Raw genomic sequence first — 19,768 nt, 5'->3', positions numbered from 1 at the left:
TTCGGCCAGGATGGCTGCCCGCGGCCAGGTGCCCTCCAGCCGCCCGCAGCCGGCTCCCAGCACCGCCTCCCCCCGGCTGCCGCCTGTGCTCCAGCACCCGCTCTCCCGGCTCGGCGACCCCGGGCGCCTGGTTCTGCGCGGGTACGCGCCTTGCGGACAGCGGCCTGCAGGGGGCAGCGGCGGCACCTGGGCCCCGCCGCAGCAGCCCCCGGAGCCGAAGCTGCTGCCCCCGTTCCGCGGTGCTCGCTCCCTCCAGTCCCCACAGCAGCCGCAGGAGAACCCCGCCCGCGCGTACCTGGACAAGCCCAAGCTCCCGCTGTTCGGTAAGTGCAGGCAGGGAGGGGCCCGCGCGGGGTAGAATGAGGTGGGGTGGGGGCAATCTGCCCCCGTCCCATGGGATCCCAAGCGAGCCCCCGGGCTGGGAGTGCTGTCGCGTGAGGAGAGCACACGTAACATGCATCTCTGCTGGCAGAGGATGCAACGTGCCTGCGGGGCGTGGGGATGGGACATAAGGGGCCGCTAAGAGGGAGGTAACATAAGTACCAGGTGCTGGGGCTGATGTAACATATGTGATAGATATGGGGATTCGCTAAGAACATAAGAAAGGCCAGACTGGGTCAGACCAAAGGTCCATCTTGCCCAGTATCTTCCAACGGTGGCCAATGCCAGGTGCCCCAGAGGGAATGAACAGAACAGGTAATCATGAAGTGATCCATCTCCTGTCACTCATTCCCAGCTTCTGGCAAACAGACTAGGGACACCATGCCTGCCCATCCTGGCTAATAGCCACTGATGGATCTATCCTCTTAGCTAGTTTTTTTTTTTCCAATATGCACAGCAGCTATAAGGGAAGATATAATTGAGGAAGTGTGTGTGTGTGTGAGAGAGACATATGAATTAACTGCCCCTATATTGGAGGGATAGTTCCCATCTGTAAGCAAAATATTTACCAGCTCACCATTCTTTCTGTTTCCCTGTTTATGTATCAGAAGTCCTCAGCTGAGTTTGTTTGAATTTGAATGGAAATGTTTTTAATTACAACTTAAGTGCATTTTAATTGCATTTTTATTTCCAAATAGTGTTCGGGATAGGTCTTTGTTAGGAAAGTTGTTATATATTCGACTAGAGGATTTTTTTTTGAGTGCAGCAATAATATATCTATAACAGGAGTAGGCAACCTATGGCATGTGTAGCGAAGGCGGCACAAGAGCTGATTTTCAGTGGCACTCACACGGCTGGGTCCTAGCCATCGGTCTGGGGGGCTCTGCATTTTAATTTAATTTTAAATTAAGCTGCTTAAACATTTTAAAACCTTATTTACTTTACATACAATAGTTTTAGTTATATATTATAGACTTATAGAAAGAGATCTTCTAAAAATGTTAAAATGTATTACTGGCGGGCGAAACCTTAAATTAGAGTGAATAAATGAAGACTCGGCACACCACTTCTGAAAAGTTGCTGACCCTTGATCTATAGCATTAAGACTATTTATGTCCTCAACTATCCAGCTGAGGGAGGAGGGAGTTTGGTGCAGGGGATTAGGGTGCAGGAGGGGGTGTGGGGTCTGGGAGGGAGTTTGGGTACAGGATGGAGATTCTGATCTGGGACGGGGGCAAACTTTTTGACCCAAGGGCTACATCTGGGTGGCGAAATCAGGGCCACCCAGAGGATTCAAGGGGCCTGGGGTATTTGGTGGCAGAGGACCCCCACTGCGGCGGTAATTCAGCGGCGGGGAGTCCTTCCGCTCTGGGGCCTGTTGCCGAAGTGCCCCGAAGACCTGCAGTGTGGGCCCCCCCTGCCGAATAGCTGCCAAAAACCCGGCACTTCGGCGGCAGGTCCCAGCGCGGAAGAACTCCCCACTGCTGAATTACTGCTGAAGTGGGGACCCTCCGCCGCCAAAGACCCGCAGTGCAGGCCCCCCGCTGCCGAGTTGCCACCAAAGACCCGGCACTTTGGCAGCGGGTCCCGGGGCGGAAGGACCCCCCACCACAGGTCTTTGGGGCACTTAGGTGGTGGGTCCTGGAGAGGAAGGACCCTCCACCGCTGAATTGCCGCCGCAGACCTGGAGTGGAAGAAGCTCCGGGGGCCTGGGCCCCACAAGAGTTTTCTGGGGCCCCGGAGTGAGTGAAGGACGCTGCTCTGGGGGCCCTGAAAAACTCTCGTGGGGGCTCCTATGGGGCCCGGGGCCTGGGGCAAATTGCCCCACTTGCCCCCCCCCCGGGCAGCTGTGGGCGAAATTGCATGCGTGGCCATTAATGTAGGGTTGAGGCAGGGGGTGTGGGATGTGGGAGGAGGTGTGGGGTGCAGGAAGGAGCTCAGGGCAAGGGGTTGGGGCAGAGGAGGAGTGCAGGGTGTATGAGGGGGCTCAAAGCAGGGAATTGGGGTGCAGATGGGGTGCAGGATGAGGTTGGGGCTCAGGGCAGGGGGTTGGGATGCAGGAGGAGTGTGGCAGGGGGTTCAGGGCAGGGGATTGGGGTGCAGGAAGGATGCAGGGTGCAGGAAGGGGCTCATGGTAGGGGTGCAAGGAGGGGTGCAGGATGTGGCAGGGGGCTCAGGGCAAGGGGTTGGGGTGCAGTGGGGGGTCAGGGCAGGGGTTTGGGGTGTAGGAGGGGTGTGGAGTGTATGAGGGGGCTCAAAGCATGGGGTTGGGGTAAAGAGTGAGGCAGGGGCTCAGGGCAGAGGGTTGGGATGCAGGAGCAGTGTGGCAGAGAGTTGGGGTAAAGGAGGGGGCTCATGGTAGGGGTGCAGGGAGGGGTATGGAAGGGGGCTCAGGGCAGGGGGTTGGGGTGCGGGGTGCAGGAGGGCTCCAGGGTGCGGGCCCTGGCCTGGCGCCTCTTACCTGGAGTGGCTCCGGGGTGGCAATGCTGCGCAGTGGGGCTAAGATAGGCTCTCTCCCTGTCCTGGCCGTGCGCCACTCCCAGAAGTGGCTGGCACCATATCCCTATGGCCTTTGGGGAATGGGGGGCAGAGGGCTCTGTGCGCTGCCCTCACCTGCGGGTACCCGGCCAGTGGGAGTTGCAGGGGCGGTGCCTGCAGGCGAAGGCAGCATGGGCATCTCTCTGCTCCCCTCCCCCAGAGGCCGCAGATACATGGTGCTGGCTGCTTTCGGGAGCAGTGCAGGGCCTGCAGTGCCACGGGGGTGGCCGGATCCAGCCCACAGGCTGTAGTTTGCCCACCCCTGCCTTACATGATGCACAGTTAGCAACACAAAAAAGCTAACCTTTGGCCAATTATTGATGGAAAGGGTCGTTTTGTTTTATTCCTAGCTGTATTATAAAGTGCCAACCTAGAGAGAATGTTTGGAAGTAGTGTTTTGTAAGTGATGAACACTTAGCTTTTATCTATTCTTTTTATAACTCAAGTAGAAAAATAAATATGTTTACTGGTGTTCGGTTAAATGCACCCCTCCTATCTCCAACCCAAATGAATGGGCTTTGTTGGGGCACAGTTTGAAGAACAGGAGGGGAAGTAGGAAGTTGGAGATTGCCCTTTCTAACCTGTGGGCAAACTGCTGCCATTACTCCAACTGGTAAGGGTTATTGTAGCAGTAGCTGTCTGTCTGTCTAATCCGAGCCTCTATATAGTCATAGATTCTGTGACCCCTCTCTGGCCTACCCTTAAAATGCTTCTACACGCTAGACAACTGGGGTTCTCTTGTAGTAGACAGGGGTTGCAGAGGCTTTCTTGTATAGCCCATGTGCCTATAACTTCCTGTGCAGCCTCACTGTGGAGTGGAAGTGGTGCAAGAACCTACCATAGTGACCTCTTTCCACACTTGAATTGCACATTTATATAGTACAATGATGTACACTTTAACTCTGCAAAATAAGACTGAAGTTCTGTCCCGAGGATTTGGTAGTGATGTCAATCCTGAGTTGTGTGTTAATGTCAACCATATTCGAAAGGCTAAATGAGGGCCACATTTTCAAATAGGCTTTTAAAACTCCACCTGCGAACTCTGCTTGTACATACCTACCTGCATGTGTAAAACTGCAGTTGTGTGCATAAATCAGATAGTCACACAATTAATTTACATGTATAAATGTTTGTATGTGCACATTTGAGACCCTTATAACATTTGTTCCTAAATGGGTAAACTATAGCACTCCCACTTATTTAAATAAAGAAGTGATGGTGGCCAAGAATATTAGATAATTTTTTTCACACCTTAGCTCATAGAGCCAAGAAGTTCTATAGCGTATTAGAAATATCTCTTTTGAAACCAGAATTAAAACTGCTTGGATAGACATCATAAATGCATATAATAAAACATTACTGTTTCACTTTATTATATACATTTTTTTTCTAAAGTAAAAACTAGACAAATGAAATTGTAAGACCATTTTCTCAAAATAATGTTTGATGAGCTCCTGCCAATTACAAAGCCAAGTAAGAATTCTACTTTGCAATCAATAAAAATTAATACTTTAAATCATGTCTCCAAATAGATTGTATTTAATATTTCTGTATTCAGCAGACAGTTAAATTAGTACAGTCTTATGATATATAATGACATTTATTTATTGTGTGATTTTATTGACTATCATGACCCAGTTTTTAAACTTGTCTGTCTAAATGGACTGATTAATTTCAGATCCCTGGCATGCAAATATACCCGAGATAGCCAGATACTTAAGTGCTAATTTCAGTGCCCAAATGCAGAAAAGTATCCTAAATTTAGAATGTTTGAAAATTGAGTTAATAGAATACTGGCCCCGTGAACTATGTATAAGTGCAGTATATGAATGAAACAAGGAATTTGACAAACTTAAATACAAATAGTAATTTGTTTCTGGAAAATACATGTAATTCATGTTGCTTTTATTTGTTCTATATTTTGTAAGTAATGTTCAGCTTCCTCATGGAAGGTTAGATTCTAGCATTCTTACTCTCGCACTGAGAAGTACCTTACTTCACAAGGAGTCTCATTTGAAGTCAGTAAAAAAGTGTACAGTAATGATTGTTGGCCCAGTTGTACAATGCCTGCTCACACTGAATGATGCCTTACTACATACACAGTCCCATTGATTTCAGTGGGACTATTCATGTAGTAAGGTTCTAGTCACCATAAGGGTGGCACAGTTGAGCCCTGTGTGAGTAAGGTAAAGAGGATTTTGCCATACATTAGTTATTAGAAGTTATTGTGTTAGGGGTAAATGTTACAGTTGTTTAAAATTGGTGCAAAACTAAAGTGACCAAATACTATGCAAGTTCCTGTATAGCGAATGCAGCAATCATGCCCAAATGGTCCAACATAATGCATTGTTTAGAAAACATTACACTGGTTATTACTAGAGATTTAAAATGTGGAACATGTATTCCTTTTTTTATTTCTAATCATATTAGTCAAGATTAGGCATTTGTTTTTGAATAAGGTAGACTCCTGAATCCATATTTAGGCACCTGAAAAATGGCCTGACTTAAAAAGTGCTGTATATGTAGCAGTCCAACTTTAGGCACCTATCTGAAAAATCTTGCTGATTATCTGTGGCTGTATATGGTCCCATCTGGTGCCTTAAAAAAATGTGCAGGTGTATAACTTACAAATATCAATAATAATTTGTGATTGATTTCAGTTTGATTGGAGAGGGGGGAAAAAGCCAGTGTGGCCTTTCACAGCAAAGAACAGGGAATATGTATGTGTGTTCTTGATTTTGAGCCCCAAGTAATAAGATATTATCTTAGAAATATTTAAAGTTTATATCTGAAGATTTTTTATATTTCTTACTGTATCTGCATACCTCTTTTTTGACTAATTTACAGTTTTACCTGAAAACACATGAGAATACACACACACACACACTCTCTAGGCACAATCTTGCAAAGGCAAGAGAAAGCCAAAAGATAACATAATAAATATGTGTTGGGCTTTTTCTAATCTCCACAGTCCAAATTCTGGCCTCCCATTGACTTCAGTGGGTGGCATAGGCTGCAAGGGTGGGTAACATTCAGTTAAATCAGCCTGCAATAGCACATAAGTGAAGTCATACTCTCAGTGCATGCAAATCAGGGTATACCTGTGCAAAATTGTGCCTTTGACATTTCAATATTCTAAATGCAGCATATTGACCAATGCCTTGAGTCAAGTATGATCCCCAAAGTGACCAAACCTTGACAGGTTTAGCATAAAGTAAGGATCTAAAAGCATGGGAAAGGCCTGTTTCCAAATATCTTGGTATTGTCTTGCACAGTTATGTATATTTGTGTAGTTTTGTTGTTGGTTATACACATTATTCTTTTGACATTCCCTTTTGGCTGAACCGGTAATCTAAGCAAATGGCTTGACTGAACATGTTCTGTTGTGTTTAAGGATTACCCTCACCAAAGCAACTGAATCTAGGCTAATAAAATGGTTTATTTTTTTCAGTACTTTAGTTATTTCATTTGTGGCTGAGCTACATGAGACAGGGGAAGAGAGAGCAAGAAAAGAGTAAGGAACATGATATAAGAGCCTGAAGAGAATTGACCTGAAAAGAGCACTAGTGCTCCATTGCTGCTGCTTTGCCATTCCATTAGGTATACTCCTGTGTTGTGAATAATGTCCCCTGAATCCTACGTGCAGTATTTGAGGACAATAGCTTGTTCCACATCTTCAGTTTTTTTTCATACATTTTTCAAAGTTTCACTTTCCTGTTTCTATTCTTTCGTGACATCTCAAATGTGGTTCGTATTTTGGTGGAAAAACTATAGAAACTGCTAGTCATTTATTCCGTCTACATCAGCTATTTGAAGAATTAGATTGGCATGAATAGTCTTTGTTTTTAGGTTATTCATAGATTCATAGACTTAAGGCAGAAGGGACCATTATGGTCATCTAGTCTGACCTCCTGCACAGTGCAGTCCCCAGAATCTCACCCACCCACTCCTCTAACAAACCCCTAACCTACGTCTGAGTTATTGAAGTCCTCAAATTGTGGTTTAAAGACCTCAAGGTGCAGAGAATCCTCCAGCAAGTAACCCGTGCCCGACACTGCAGAGGAAGGTGAAAAAACTCCAGGGCCTCTGCTAATCTTCCCTGGAGAAAAATTCCTTCCTGACCCCAAATATGGCGATTGGTTAAACCCTGAGCATGTGGGCAAGACTCACCAGCCAGCACCCAGGAAAGAATTCTCTGTAGTAATTCAGATCCTACCTCCTCTAACATCCCATCACAGACCATTGGGCATATTTACCTGCTAATAATCAAAGATCAATTAATTGCCAAAATTAGGCTATCCCATCATACCATCCCCTCCACAAACTTACCAAGCTTAGTCTTGAAGCCAGATGTGTCTTTTGCCCCCATTACTCCCCTTGGAAGGCTGTTCCAGAACTTCACTCCTTCTTGTCACTAAGTATAATGTACAGTAAAACATTTGATAACATGTAGCTGTTAATAATAAAATCACAACAGTGTTCAGATCTAGAACTTTTAATCCATAGACCCTTATAAAGGAGGGGAAGAATCCCTATGTGGTCACCTTTTGGTATTTATTATAGTTTATAATGGATTAATAAATAATGTCTATTATAAGCACATTATAGACATGAGTACTAAGTGTTATAGATGGTTATAAGAACATCAGTATAAGGCATTATAGATAGATAGATACAAGCAATCTGTTGACCTGTTAGGTTCCATAACAATCTATCACCATTGATTTACCCTTTGTTAAAACCTGTGTTAATAACACTGCTCTACAGCCAAAATGCTTCTGAAATAAATTTAATCAAACTTTACTAATTCTGGGTCACTGAGAACGAAAATGATGCTTAAAGTTGTTGATTGGCTCTAGTCTAGCTGTTGGGCTCCAGACTACAGCAGTGGAATCTCCTGGCAGGTGATGTTAGGGTTTCCATGTTCCGTGACCGTCAAAAGGATCTTGTCCCATTCTTCTTCATGGAAGGTGATCTTGTAGCTTGCAACAACATCGATGGTGTGATGGCAGCCCTCAACATCGTTCACGATCCAGATGAGTGGAGACTGTTCATTGATTCATCGAAGACGAGTCTTAAAGCTGTTTTGCTGCATAATGGCAATGTTTTGCCATCAATTCCAGTTGGTCATGCAGTCCATATGAAGGAAACCTATGACAACATGAAACAACTTTTGAGGTGCATAAACTATGACCAACATCAGTGGCAGCTTTGTGGCGATTTGAAGGTTGTTGCTCTCTTGCTTGGTCTGCAGACTGGATACACAAAGTACTGCTGTTTTCTCTGCGAATGGGATAGTCGTGCAAGAGATTCCCACTACATCAAGAAAGATTGGCCACTCCGACAGTCATTGGAGCCTGGGAGGAAAAGTGTTCAGCATCCACCACTTGTTGAATCAAGGAAGATTTTGTTACCACCCTTACACATCAAGCTGGGTCTGATGAAGAACTTTGTCAAGGCCATTGACAAAACACAAGCAGCTTTCAAGTACCTCCGTGGAAAATTTCCAAGGTTAAGTGAAGCTAAGATAAAGGAAGGTGTCTTTGTTGGTCCTCAGATTTGTGAACTTCTTCGAGATGATGCATTTGACCATGCACTGCGTGGCAAGGAAAAGACGGCATGGAAAGCCTTCCAGTTAGTGGCAATAAATTTTCTCGGAAACAGCAAGGCAGACAACTACAGGTTGTTGGTGGAAAACCTCCTCAAGGCATACAAAAGCCTTGGTTGCAACATGTCACTAAAGATACATTTTTTGCACTCTCATCTAGATTTTTTTCCACCGAACTGCGGAGCAGTGAGCGACGAGCACGGCGAGCGATTTCACCAGGACATTGCAACAATGGAGAAACGCTATCAGGGCAAATGGAGCCCATCAATGCTTGCAGACTATTGCTGGACAGTGACAAGAGATGCTCCATTTAATGAATACAAGAGACAAGCCAAGAAGCACCGAGTAGACACTGAATAGGACTAAACTATGTACATAATAGTTTTTTGCCTTTTGTTTCATAATAAATTTTATTTATATAACCCTTTTGCTGATTTTTAAAGTGTTACATAAACAGGACAGGTGAAATATTATCATGTAAAGCAACCATAAACACATGAAAAGACCTAGGTTTACAATTTATGATTAAAACTCTACTATCTACACAATATACATAGACATAAAATGTAAAAACTTAAATATCTTAGAAACAGTAGCCAATCAGTTGTTTTAATTGTCATATTTGAATTCAGCACATCCAAATACATAATAAATACCACATTTTATCTCTGAAGCAGACGACTTCTCAAAAATTGTAGACCAGTGTAATTTATTAACTCTTTATAGACTATTTATAAGTGAGGGGCCTATAAAGAAGCAACAAGATGGAAATGAATTGGAGAATCTGTTCAGCATCTTAGTTCTCTATACACAAATGCAAGGAATATTGGGAATAAACAAGAAGAACTGGAAGTCTTAGTGCGCAAGCAATATTATGATGCAGTTGACATCACAGCGAATTGGTTGAATAAATCTCTTGACTGGAATATTGGTATAGAGGGTATAGCTTGTTCAGGAAGGACAGGCAGCGAGAAAAGGGGAGGAGTAGCAGCATTGTACATGAAGAATGTATTCACTTGTTCTGTGTTCCAGCAGGATATGCAGGAGGTCAGACTTGATGATCATGATGGTCCCTTCTGACCATAAAGTCTATGAATCTGTGAGAAGGAGGTGAGTGGCAGACCAGATGAAAGTCTCTGGGTGAAGGTAAAAGGGGAAAAAAACGGGTGTCTGCGACAGATCACCAAATCCAAGGGGGAGATGGAGGAGGTATTTCTAGAACAAATAACAGAAAAATCCAAAACCAGAAAATAATAGGGAATTTTAGTAGCTACCCAGACATCTGTTGGAAAAGTAATATGGCAAAACAAAAAATCTCCAGTTGGTTCTTGGAATGGGTTGGGAACAACTTCTTGTTTCAGAAGATGGAGGAAGTAAGCAGGGATCAGCCATTTGGGACTTGATTATGACTAACCCTGTGGAATTGTTTGCAAATATAAAGGCTGAAGGCAATTTGAGTGAAAGTGATCATGAAATGATAGATTTCATGATGCTAAGGAGAGGAAGGAATGAAACCAGCAGAATAAGGTCAATGGACTTAAAAAAAGCAGACTTTACAAATTCTATGACTCTGTTAGGTGAGATCCTATGGGAAGAAAATCTAAGGGAAAAAGGAGTTCAGGACAGCTGGCTAAATATGGCTCCATCAGGAGCTCAATGACTTGAAAATCAAAAAGGAATCCTACAAAAAGTGGAAACATAGACAAATTGCTAATAACAAGTAAGAAAGTATAGCACAAGCTTGTAGGGAAAAAATCAGAAAAGCTAAGAGACAAAATGAGTTACACCTAGCAAGTAGCATAAAAGGCAATAAGAAAAGGTTATTTAAATGCTTTAGGAGAAAGATGAAGAAAGCTAATAATGGATGACACCAAGAGAACAGAAGTGTTTGAAGTCTATTTTACTTTAGTCTCCTTCACTAAAAAAGTTAATGTTGAATATTGACGACAGTGGGGAAGGATCACAAGCCAGAACAGGGAAAGAATGTGTTAAAAATTTTTGGATATGTTAGATGTATTCAAATTTGCAGGACCTGATGAAATTCATTCTCGAGTACTTCGAAGATTCCTTCAGCTCATTCTGTAACTGTTTGCAATTATCTCTGAAAACTCATGGAGGATGAGTGAGGACTCAAAAGGATTAGCAATGGGCAAACATAGTATAGAATTATAGATATGTCAGCCTAACTTAGATATTTGGAAAGATACTGGAACAAATTATCAAACAATCAATTTGTAAGCATGTAGAGGCTAACAGGTTGATAAATAATAACCAACATGGCTTTGTCAAGAACAAATCATGCCAAGCCAACCTAATTTTGGGTTTTGACGGGATTACTGGCCTAGTGAATGGGGGAAAACAATAAACATGATATAACTTGATTTTAGTAAGGCTTTTTGGCATGTCCCACATGACATTCTCATAAGCAAACTAGGGAAATGTGGTCTAGATGCAATTACTATGAAGTGGATGCACAACTGTTCGAAAAACCATACTGAAAGCATAGTTATCAATGGTTAACTGTTAAACTGGGAAGATGTATTAAGTAGGGTCCTGCAGGGATTGGATCTGTCCTCAGCATGGGGAGGTAGACTAGATAACCTTTTCAGGTCCTTTTAAGCCCTCCATTTTTATCTACAATTCTATTTATTAACATACCTATAATGCAAAATGCAACACATTATCTGTAGAATATGCTTAGGGAATATAAAACCAAGAGAATAAGTGATTTGCCCAAGGCCACTCAGCAAACCAGTAGCAGAGGTGGGACTAGAACTGAGGTCTCTTGATTGCCCTTTCCAGTAGAGGTAGAAAAGCATTAATGCTATTGAAAGACCTCATCTGGAATACTGCATACTGTTATGGTTACCCTGTTCAAGAAAGATGAATTTAAACTGGAGCAGGTATAGAGAACAGCTACAAGGATGATCAGGAGAATGGAAGGCCTATCTTATGACAGGAGACTAGAAGAGCTTGGCTTGATTAGTGTAGCGGAAAGAAGGCGAAGATGGGATATAATTGCTCTCTATAAATACATTAGGGGATAAATACTAGGGAGGATGAAAAGCTATTTAAGCTAAAGGACAGTGTTGGTACAAGAACAAATAGGTATAAACTGGCCATGAAAAAATTCAGCCTGGAAACTAGACGACTGTTCTAACCAGCAGAAGGGTGAGGTTCTGAGCCTCCTAATAGGAGCTGTGGGGCAAACAAGTTAATTAGTTTTATGAGAGACCTGGACAAATTTATGAAGGTGGTTGTCTGTCAGAGTTGCTTGAGATGGTAGGGGTCAAGGCTCAACAGCCCTGGGACTCACTTCCAGGTGGTATCGTATGTTCCTAAAGCTCATACTTCAGGGGCTAGGGAGGTATTCCCCCTCCTGCTCCACTGTATTATTTCCTTCCTGTGAAGCACTGGAGATGTCCACAGTGGGAGAACTAACATTGGACATGGAGGATCAGGGCTCTGAGGTGGCACTGAGCTTTCTTTCTCTCAGATGTTTGGCTGGATGGTTCTTGATCACATGCTTAGGGTTTAACTGATTGCAATATATGGGGTCAGGAAAGAATTTTCCCTAGAGGGGTTTGTGCCTTCCTCTGCAGTGTGTGGGTGCGGGTCCCTTGTCAGGATTATCTGGGCATATCTCACTTAATCATTTCCCTGCCATTGCAGAGACCTTGGGAACTGGTGCACTTCGGTCCCTCCTGTTCTCTCCCTGTGGCAAATGATGTCTCCTTTGGGCTGTAATACTTTGGTGTAATTTCAGTTGTTGGGTTTAGTGTGGAGTTGCTGGGTACTATTGGTGGCTTGTGATATACAGGGGGTCCAACTAGATGATCTGGTGGTCCCTCTGTGACTGAATTCTGTGCCCTATCTACTAGCTCTCTTTACCTGTATACATTGTTCATAGTTCCTGAAACTTGATTATTTTTTTTAATGACCCAGGCCAACGAGCTGACATTGGAAACCCAGCAGTAAGCAGAACAAGTTTTGCTAGCAGCAAGACCAGTTTACTGTCTCAGCCTGGGACACAGCTCAGGATTGAAGCTGATGAGGTATGATTTTAATCAAATACAGTCCATATAAATAAATGGGTAGAATACAATTAGACTCAGAGGCTATTTCGGTACCAAGGAAGGTTTCAGTCAGCAATCCCTGTGAACTGGCATGAAGGAAGTACACATACATCTCCTTTTGCCCTGAAAGCCAAGCACAGTGATAGGTTATAACTATATATCATAACTTAAAATTGAACACTGTAGTATGTTAATATTTTCCACAGGAAATTCTAGCTCCAGTCCTTTAAAAAGATATGATTTTTAGAAGGTCTCTATCAAACAGAAGAGAACAGTCAACATAAGTCCATATAATTCAGTTACCTAGTAACATCCTCTATAAGTATTAATTAAACTCTGAAACATTGTACACACTCCTTCACCATTATTCCAGAATGAATTTACCTATGTTGAATGGCATCCTCATGATGATGTCATTTGTGGGAGAAAAACTCCCATTGAAGACAATGGAAACTTTGTCTGAATACAGACTGAGTAAAGGTTTCAGGATTGGGCTCGTAGTTTTTCAAAATGTAACTTGGCAACACATGGTTTAATGATAACACAGAAAGCAAAGGTCATATTTATTTTGGCAATGCCAATAAGGTTCACTCAGTTCAGTCGCGCAACAGTACTTGAAAGCCTATATTATAGCTGAGCAGAAAAAAAAAATACATTTTTCTTTTCCTGCTCAAGACTCTACTGAAAGTACTTCTCCCCCCGCCCCTCCAGGTGGTTATTAAAGATACATCATTTCTTTGTGGAACATGTATTCTTTTTTGATTTCTTATCATCTTGTCAGTGACAGATGACATCCTCTTCTTGTACTTTAAGGAAAAAAATGAGTTAGAAGTACATATTAGAGGTGTGCGTTATTTGTATATTTACTATTGAATGTGTATCAAATTTATTTATTCTTTTTAAGCTGGAGCACATTTTGTGGGAAAAAATGAGATCTGGAGGCTATTTTACTATGAGACAACTGTTCAAAAACAATGACCCTGAGAGCAAGGGGCAGGTCAATAGGTATGTGTCTCACACAGCAGTTTGCATTGTCTGGGACCTGTTGCTTAACTTTGACACACGCATGTGTATCACTAAAGGTATGAAACAAAGCCAGTGGTCTTTTCCCATATATTTAGTACCATGAAATACTTTATATTTCCTCCCAATTCTCTCACTTTTGTCTTTCATCAATGTATGGAGGTGGACTGGATCAAATCACACTATAGATATATTTCTTACTTTTATTCATTCATAGAGATGTGCTACTAATGATGCTGACCAAATTTCTGGGAAGGTATATCAGCTTCAAGCAGTATCAGCAACTTCTTCTAAGGTATGTGATCAGATAAAAGCTAAAGAAGGTAGCAAAAGATTTCCACTATTCATAACCTATAATATAAATACGATCAAATTTTCCATTTTGACTACAGCAGACCTGGTTTTCCTGCAATAGCTCCCCTCTCCCAATTTTGTTCCTTATTCAAAAAATTCATCCTTCACTTGCCAGCATAGTACGGTATTTTCAAACTGGAAACAATACGATGATGTGACTATAAAGCACAGATGCACCTTTCTAAATCACATGGTCTGAAAAATATTGTACTATAAGAAGGAGAGTGCAGTTTTGTATTTAAAAAGCAAAATTATTAAAAGTAGATTTCCTGATGCCAATCCTGCAATTCATTCTTCTTCAGACAGTCCTTTAGGTTGAAAAGGACCTCTAGTTGGTCATCTATTTGTCTCCCTGAAAGTTGGATTTTATTATTCCACGCTAGCTGTGATGGACGGATGTCAAGTTGAGCTTTCAATACCTCCAGTGATGGTGATTCTATAAGCAACCTTGGCACCTTGTTCAATTACCTAACTGTTCTAAGAGTTCTGGCAGCTAAAATACCCTCAGGGTGTGAGAAAACTGAGTTGGATTTTTCTGTAAGTTTTCTTAATATTTTCTCCTGGATCTTATTTTCTAAACATCATCTTTACTCTTCTCAATTGATTTTTCTTTACAAAAAATAATATGCCAGACTGAGAGCAGTAATTCAACTGGAAGCTTAAAAAGCATGAAGTAAAGTGGAATAATTTCCTCAATAATTTGCTTGAATTATTCCTGCTATTGTACTATTGCTGTTTCCTTTTTAATGACTTCATCACACTTTTGGCTCCTCTTCAATGTATTGCACACCATAACCTTCACAGCCTTCTCTATATTTTTACTGCCTGGTCCATAATTCCCCAGCCTATGATTTTTGCTTCAAATTATTCCTCGCTACGTGAGCTTCATCACAGTTATCTTTTCAAATCTCATTTTATTCTTTTGTTTTGCACCATTTGTAAATTGGTTAAGGACCCTGATGTGATTTATGACAGTAATATAATCCCTTCCCTGAGTCATAGCTTTGTAGTCAGGCAAATAACCTAGTGAAATAAGTTCATAGTTACTGAGAAATAGTATTTGTGTGTTTATATTAATGATTTCAGGGACTGTGTGTGAATTTTGTTGTCTTCCATCCATTCACAGCTGTGCATATCCCATAGCACTGTAATGTCTGCTTCTCTGTATGTAATTTCAGGTTTACTTGCAATTGCAACTGAGCAAATAATAGGGGTTAATGGTTGTTTAATAATTCCCTCCATCCCTGCTATCAACTAGTGTATAAATAAGTCACAAATACATGTTTTGATTATTTGAGTAGCTCCATTTTAAAATATTTTTGGAACAAATTGATAAACTAAACAGTAATAAGTCTCTAGGACCTGATGGTATTCACCCAAGAGTTCTGAAGGAACTCAAATGTGAAATTGCGGGACTACTGATTGTCATCTGTAACCTATCACTTAAATCAGCTTCTGTACGAAATGACTGGAGGATAGCTAATGTGACGCCAATTTTTAAGAAGGGCTCAAGAGGTGACCCTGGCAACTACAGGCCAGTAAGCCTCACTTCAGTACTGCACAAATTGGTTTGAAACTATCATAAAGAACAAAATTGTCAGACATATAGATGAACATAATTTGTTGGGAAATAGTCAACATGGTTTTTGTAAAGGGAAATCGTGACTCGCCAATCTACTAGAATTCTTTGAGGGGGTCAGCAAGCATGCGAACAAAGGAGATTCAGTGGATAATAGTGTATTTATATTTTCAGAAAGCTTTTGACAAGGTTTCTCATCAAAGGCTCTTAAGCAAAATAAGCAGTCATGGGATAAGAGGGAAGGTTCTCTCATGGATTGGTAACTGGTTAAAAGATAGGAAACAAAGGGTAGGAATAAATGGTCATTTTTCAGAATGGAGAGAGGTAAATAGTGGTGTCCCCTACGGATCTGTACTGGGCCCAGTCCTATTTAACATATTCATAAACAATCTGGAAAAAGGGGTAAACAGTGAGGTGGCAAAATTTGCAGATGATACGAAACTACTCAAGATAGTTAAGTCCAAGGCAGACTGTGAAGAGCTGCAAAAGGATCTCACAAAACTGGGCATGAATCACTTGATAACCTGTCTGTTCATTCCCTTTGAGGTGCCTGCCATTGGCCCCTGTCAGAAGGCAGGTCACTGGACTTGATGGACCTTTGGTCTGACCCAGTATGGCCATTCTTATGGTCTTATTTAAGTTTGCATTATTTAAGCACAGTATAATGCAATATGACTTGTCTGTATTTTGCAGAGAAAAGGAAATTAAGACATGCCCAATCAAATTAGACAACTTATTTTTGTTTAACTGATCAAAAATCCATATTAAAAGTGTACAGTGGCAGACTGGATTGAAGTGGCATCTTACAAAAATTTCATTGAATATTATAAATGGGGCACTGAGGAACATAGTGCTTGAGACTGCACCAACTGAAGTCAGTGGGACTCTTTTATTGCTGTTGGATCAGACCCCTAGTCCCTAGTAAATATCTCCTTTTTAAAAGTATATGTAGATGCAGTAGCAACAGCAGCATTCAGAATTATTCTTGGGTGGGCCATATCAACTTGAATTTTCCTCACCCTGGTTTAGAGCCGTATGGAGTTATTATTCATGAAGGATCAGATCATGGTATTCTAACAGCATTTGTATTAAGGCTGTTCTCTTACATCTGCTATAGATGATCATTCTTGTTACAAACTGTACAGAAGAAAGAGTAGGAGTACTTGTGGCACCTTAGAGACTAACAAATTAAGAGTGTGTCATGATTCTGTGCAAAGGTAGGCGAGACTAGTGCAGGAGCTCAGTAGGCAGGAACACCCACTGAGGTTCAGAGTCAGTATCAGGGGCAGTAATCAGGCTGACGGGCAGAGACAGAGACCAGTCAAGGATCAGGCCAAAGGTCAGTACCAGAAGTCAGGATCTGTGTGGGTGTTCTGCGGTCTGAGTGGTAGCTGAGGTCCAAGTCAAAGCCAAGGTCAATACCAGGAGTTCAGGAACAGAGAATGCAGTGTGGACATGGCAGCTAGCTAATGATCCACATTGTTACCTGGACACTTCCTGGAATGCCTCCTGGGTTTATGTAGGGCAGGGAGCATGGCAGGCATCATGAGGCTACTGTCTGTTGAACCCCTTGATGTGGAACTTCCTGTGACCTGTGCAGGGACAGGCAAGTTGATTACAGCTGCTGGGTGGCAGTTGGGATGTGCTTGCTGCCTGGCAACCTGGGGATTAGCTGCAACTTGAAGACGTCTGTCAAAGAATAAAATCTTACTCTGGTGGTGGTGATGCATTTAATCATAGGGCAGTGGGAACTCCTCAGGCTAGGCTGGATAGGCTCTGCATCTGCAGTTTTGAGTCATATACAATACGATCTTTTGCCAGCCAACTTTGAGATGTCCCCAGGCTCCACCGTTGTGTTGCATGCAGCTCAGCCAAAGTTATTCACTAGTTGAATGTTAATGGAGTTAATACCAACACATTTTAGTGCATTTAATGCAAGTATTAATATATATGTCATTACCACTTAATGGCTTTCTCCTTTGCAAGTGAGCTGAGGTATTGCAGGAAAGAAGTGTTGGAAGGAAGAGGTTTGATTTGTATGGTCTGCTCCTCCATCAGTAAGTAATCTGTCTCTTTTATGTCACTGAAGAGAATGCAAACGGAAAACAAACATTCACAATCCTGCATTATAACAGGCTTAAACTACAGGACAAAGCCGTTGTCAAGTTTGAAGAATTATATGCGGCAATTCGTGATCCTGCTACTTTTGGGGCTCCAGCGTGGCTTGATCCCATCAACCACAGACAGGGGGACAGAATCATGATGACTGCATCACAGGTGCATGCACAACTAAAAGAAAAAGCAAAACAAAGGTATGAGCACTTCTGCAGCAATCATAAATTTTTATGGCTAGAAGGGACCATTGTGATCATCTAGTCTGACCTCCTGTGTTAACACTGGTCCCAGAAACTTCCCCCAGTGATTAAACCCAACCATTTGTGGCTGAACAAGAGTATATCTTTTAGAAAGCCACCTAATCTTTATTTAAAGATTCCAAGTGATGGAGAAATTACCACATCCTTTGATGTGTTTCTTCTAATGTTAAATGCTCTCATTAGTAAAAGCTTCAGGATTTATCAGGCTTGACCCTGACAGCATCCAAGTCTTATAATGGGATCAGGAGGGAGGGGGAAACATCCTTTTACAAAGTGGACCATATTAAAAAGAACCCAAACCAAACCTACCTTCTTGATTCTTTTCCACTGCTAAGGGATGACGCAATTGTAGAGAAATACCCCAGTATATAGCAGGTTTGATTCATTTTTTTTCTTTTAAATCAAAATATAATAATTCTGTCTTTGTAAGAGAATGAAGTATTTCTGTGTAGCAGGCAGAGGGTAAGTTTCAAAAGAAAAGGATCATATTGTCTTCTGTTGGAAAATAGGTCCCTGGATATTGCTGATCTGATGCCCGAGAAGAACCCAGATGATGACATCAGGATTCTGATGCCTGAGTTTAAGAACATACTTAACAAACTAGGTTTTCACATTGGAAATGAGGAGTTTGAAAAGCTTTGGAGAAGATAATATCTGATTCAAGTTTTAGATAATATTCTCATTCCCATTTAAAAAAAATAAAGAGCACCTCTCTGGTGTTAGATGGTGGACTTGTGAGGGTATGTGTGTGTGATGCTGGTGTGGGGCCAGATAAAGGGAGGACAAGGTAAATGGAGAGAACCTGGACAGTGTAAGATATACAAATAGCCACTTTCATCTGTCATATTAGCCACAGGGAAGATGCTTAGTCCAGACACAGGGTAGAGGACTCCACTGACCACTCGTGGGCCCTAATCTGCAGCTGCTCTGCACACAGAATTCTGAGTGAAGCCAATGGGAGTTCCACACATAAAGTAGCTGCAGAACAGGGTCTGCTCCAGTATGTGGTAACCAGTTAGCGCATCCAATAGGCAAACACCAAAGTTTCTTAACTGTTGCAAAGCAGCGTGATGATGCTTTCCATAGAAATACTGGTCACATGAATTTTCAGTAGTTTGCTACAGTTATAACAGCAGGTCTTCTACAAGGAAGGATCATTCATACCGTAGTTTCCATTATAAACCTGATTTATAGAATTATCAGTGTTTGTAAAGTGCTATGAGATCCTTGGATGGAAAAGGCTATGTAAGTGCAAGTGTTGTTATAACAGCTTGCTCCCAATTATCCAAATAGCCTGAGGAACACAGATTTTATTCAGATAATTGGGAGTCTGGCTAATCAAAAAGGCAGTGCAGGGAGCTCTCTGCAGTCATGGACCCGCGCACTCACTCCTGTGACAGCGGGGTTGCCAAGGGCTTCCTGTGCTGCCCTCCCTGCTGAGGACTCTGCTTTGCCCTGCCAGGACTGCAGCCTTCCCTGCCCCTTGTGCCTGCAGGATTGAGTGTCACTGGCCCTGTGACCACATCGGTGTCCCTTTGCAGCCTTGCTGTCATGGGAGTGAGTGCTAATGCAGATAATAGGGTTTCAGATAATTGAGAGTATATGGTATTAGGTCAAATCATGACTCCTGAACACGAGGTGCAGAACCTATCTGCTGCTCCATGCTCTCAGTGAAAGCAGAGGAATGGGGGTCAGTTGAGGACTCAGGATTTGGCCTATTGATTTTATTCTTTTATATATTACAATAGAAGGCTAATGTGCTTACCACTATGTACCACTGCCTCTATTTTATCTAATATTATGAAGATAGCAGGGAGTGTTGTCTCTCTATTGT

The 19,768-nt window shown here is 42.2% G+C and overlaps 1 protein-coding gene across 1 annotated transcript; it reads left to right on the top strand.

The window, feature by feature from the left end:
• Positions 1-10: 10 nt before the first annotated feature.
• Positions 11-18,585, top strand: LOC142046914 (uncharacterized). Its single transcript, XM_075066746.1, has 6 exons — positions 11-323; positions 12,473-12,582; positions 13,508-13,608; positions 13,844-13,921; positions 17,695-17,871; positions 18,444-18,585. Exons 1-6 carry the CDS (start codon positions 11-13, stop codon positions 18,583-18,585), a joined length of 921 nt encoding a protein of 306 aa, XP_074922847.1.
• Positions 18,586-19,768: the final 1,183 nt, after the last annotated feature.

The sequence above is a fragment of the Chelonoidis abingdonii genome, chromosome 5 (assembly GCF_003597395.2).
Source record: "Chelonoidis abingdonii isolate Lonesome George chromosome 5, CheloAbing_2.0, whole genome shotgun sequence".
NCBI lineage: Eukaryota > Metazoa > Chordata > Testudines > Testudinidae > Chelonoidis > Chelonoidis abingdonii.
Note: the sequence above shows the minus strand (reverse complement) of the source record. Positions and strands in the feature narration are given on the sequence as shown.

Coding starts and splice junctions, on each gene's coding strand:
- LOC142046914 (XM_075066746.1), top strand. CDS start 11: ATGGCTGCCCGCGGCCAGGTGCCCTCCAGCCGCCCGCAGCCGGCTCCC. Junction 13,609..13,843: donor AGCAAGGGGCAGGTCAATAG/GTATGTGTCTCA, acceptor ATTCATTCATAG/AGATGTGCTACTAATGATGC. Junction 17,872..18,443: donor AAAGAAAAAGCAAAACAAAG/GTATGAGCACTT, acceptor GTTGGAAAATAG/GTCCCTGGATATTGCTGATC.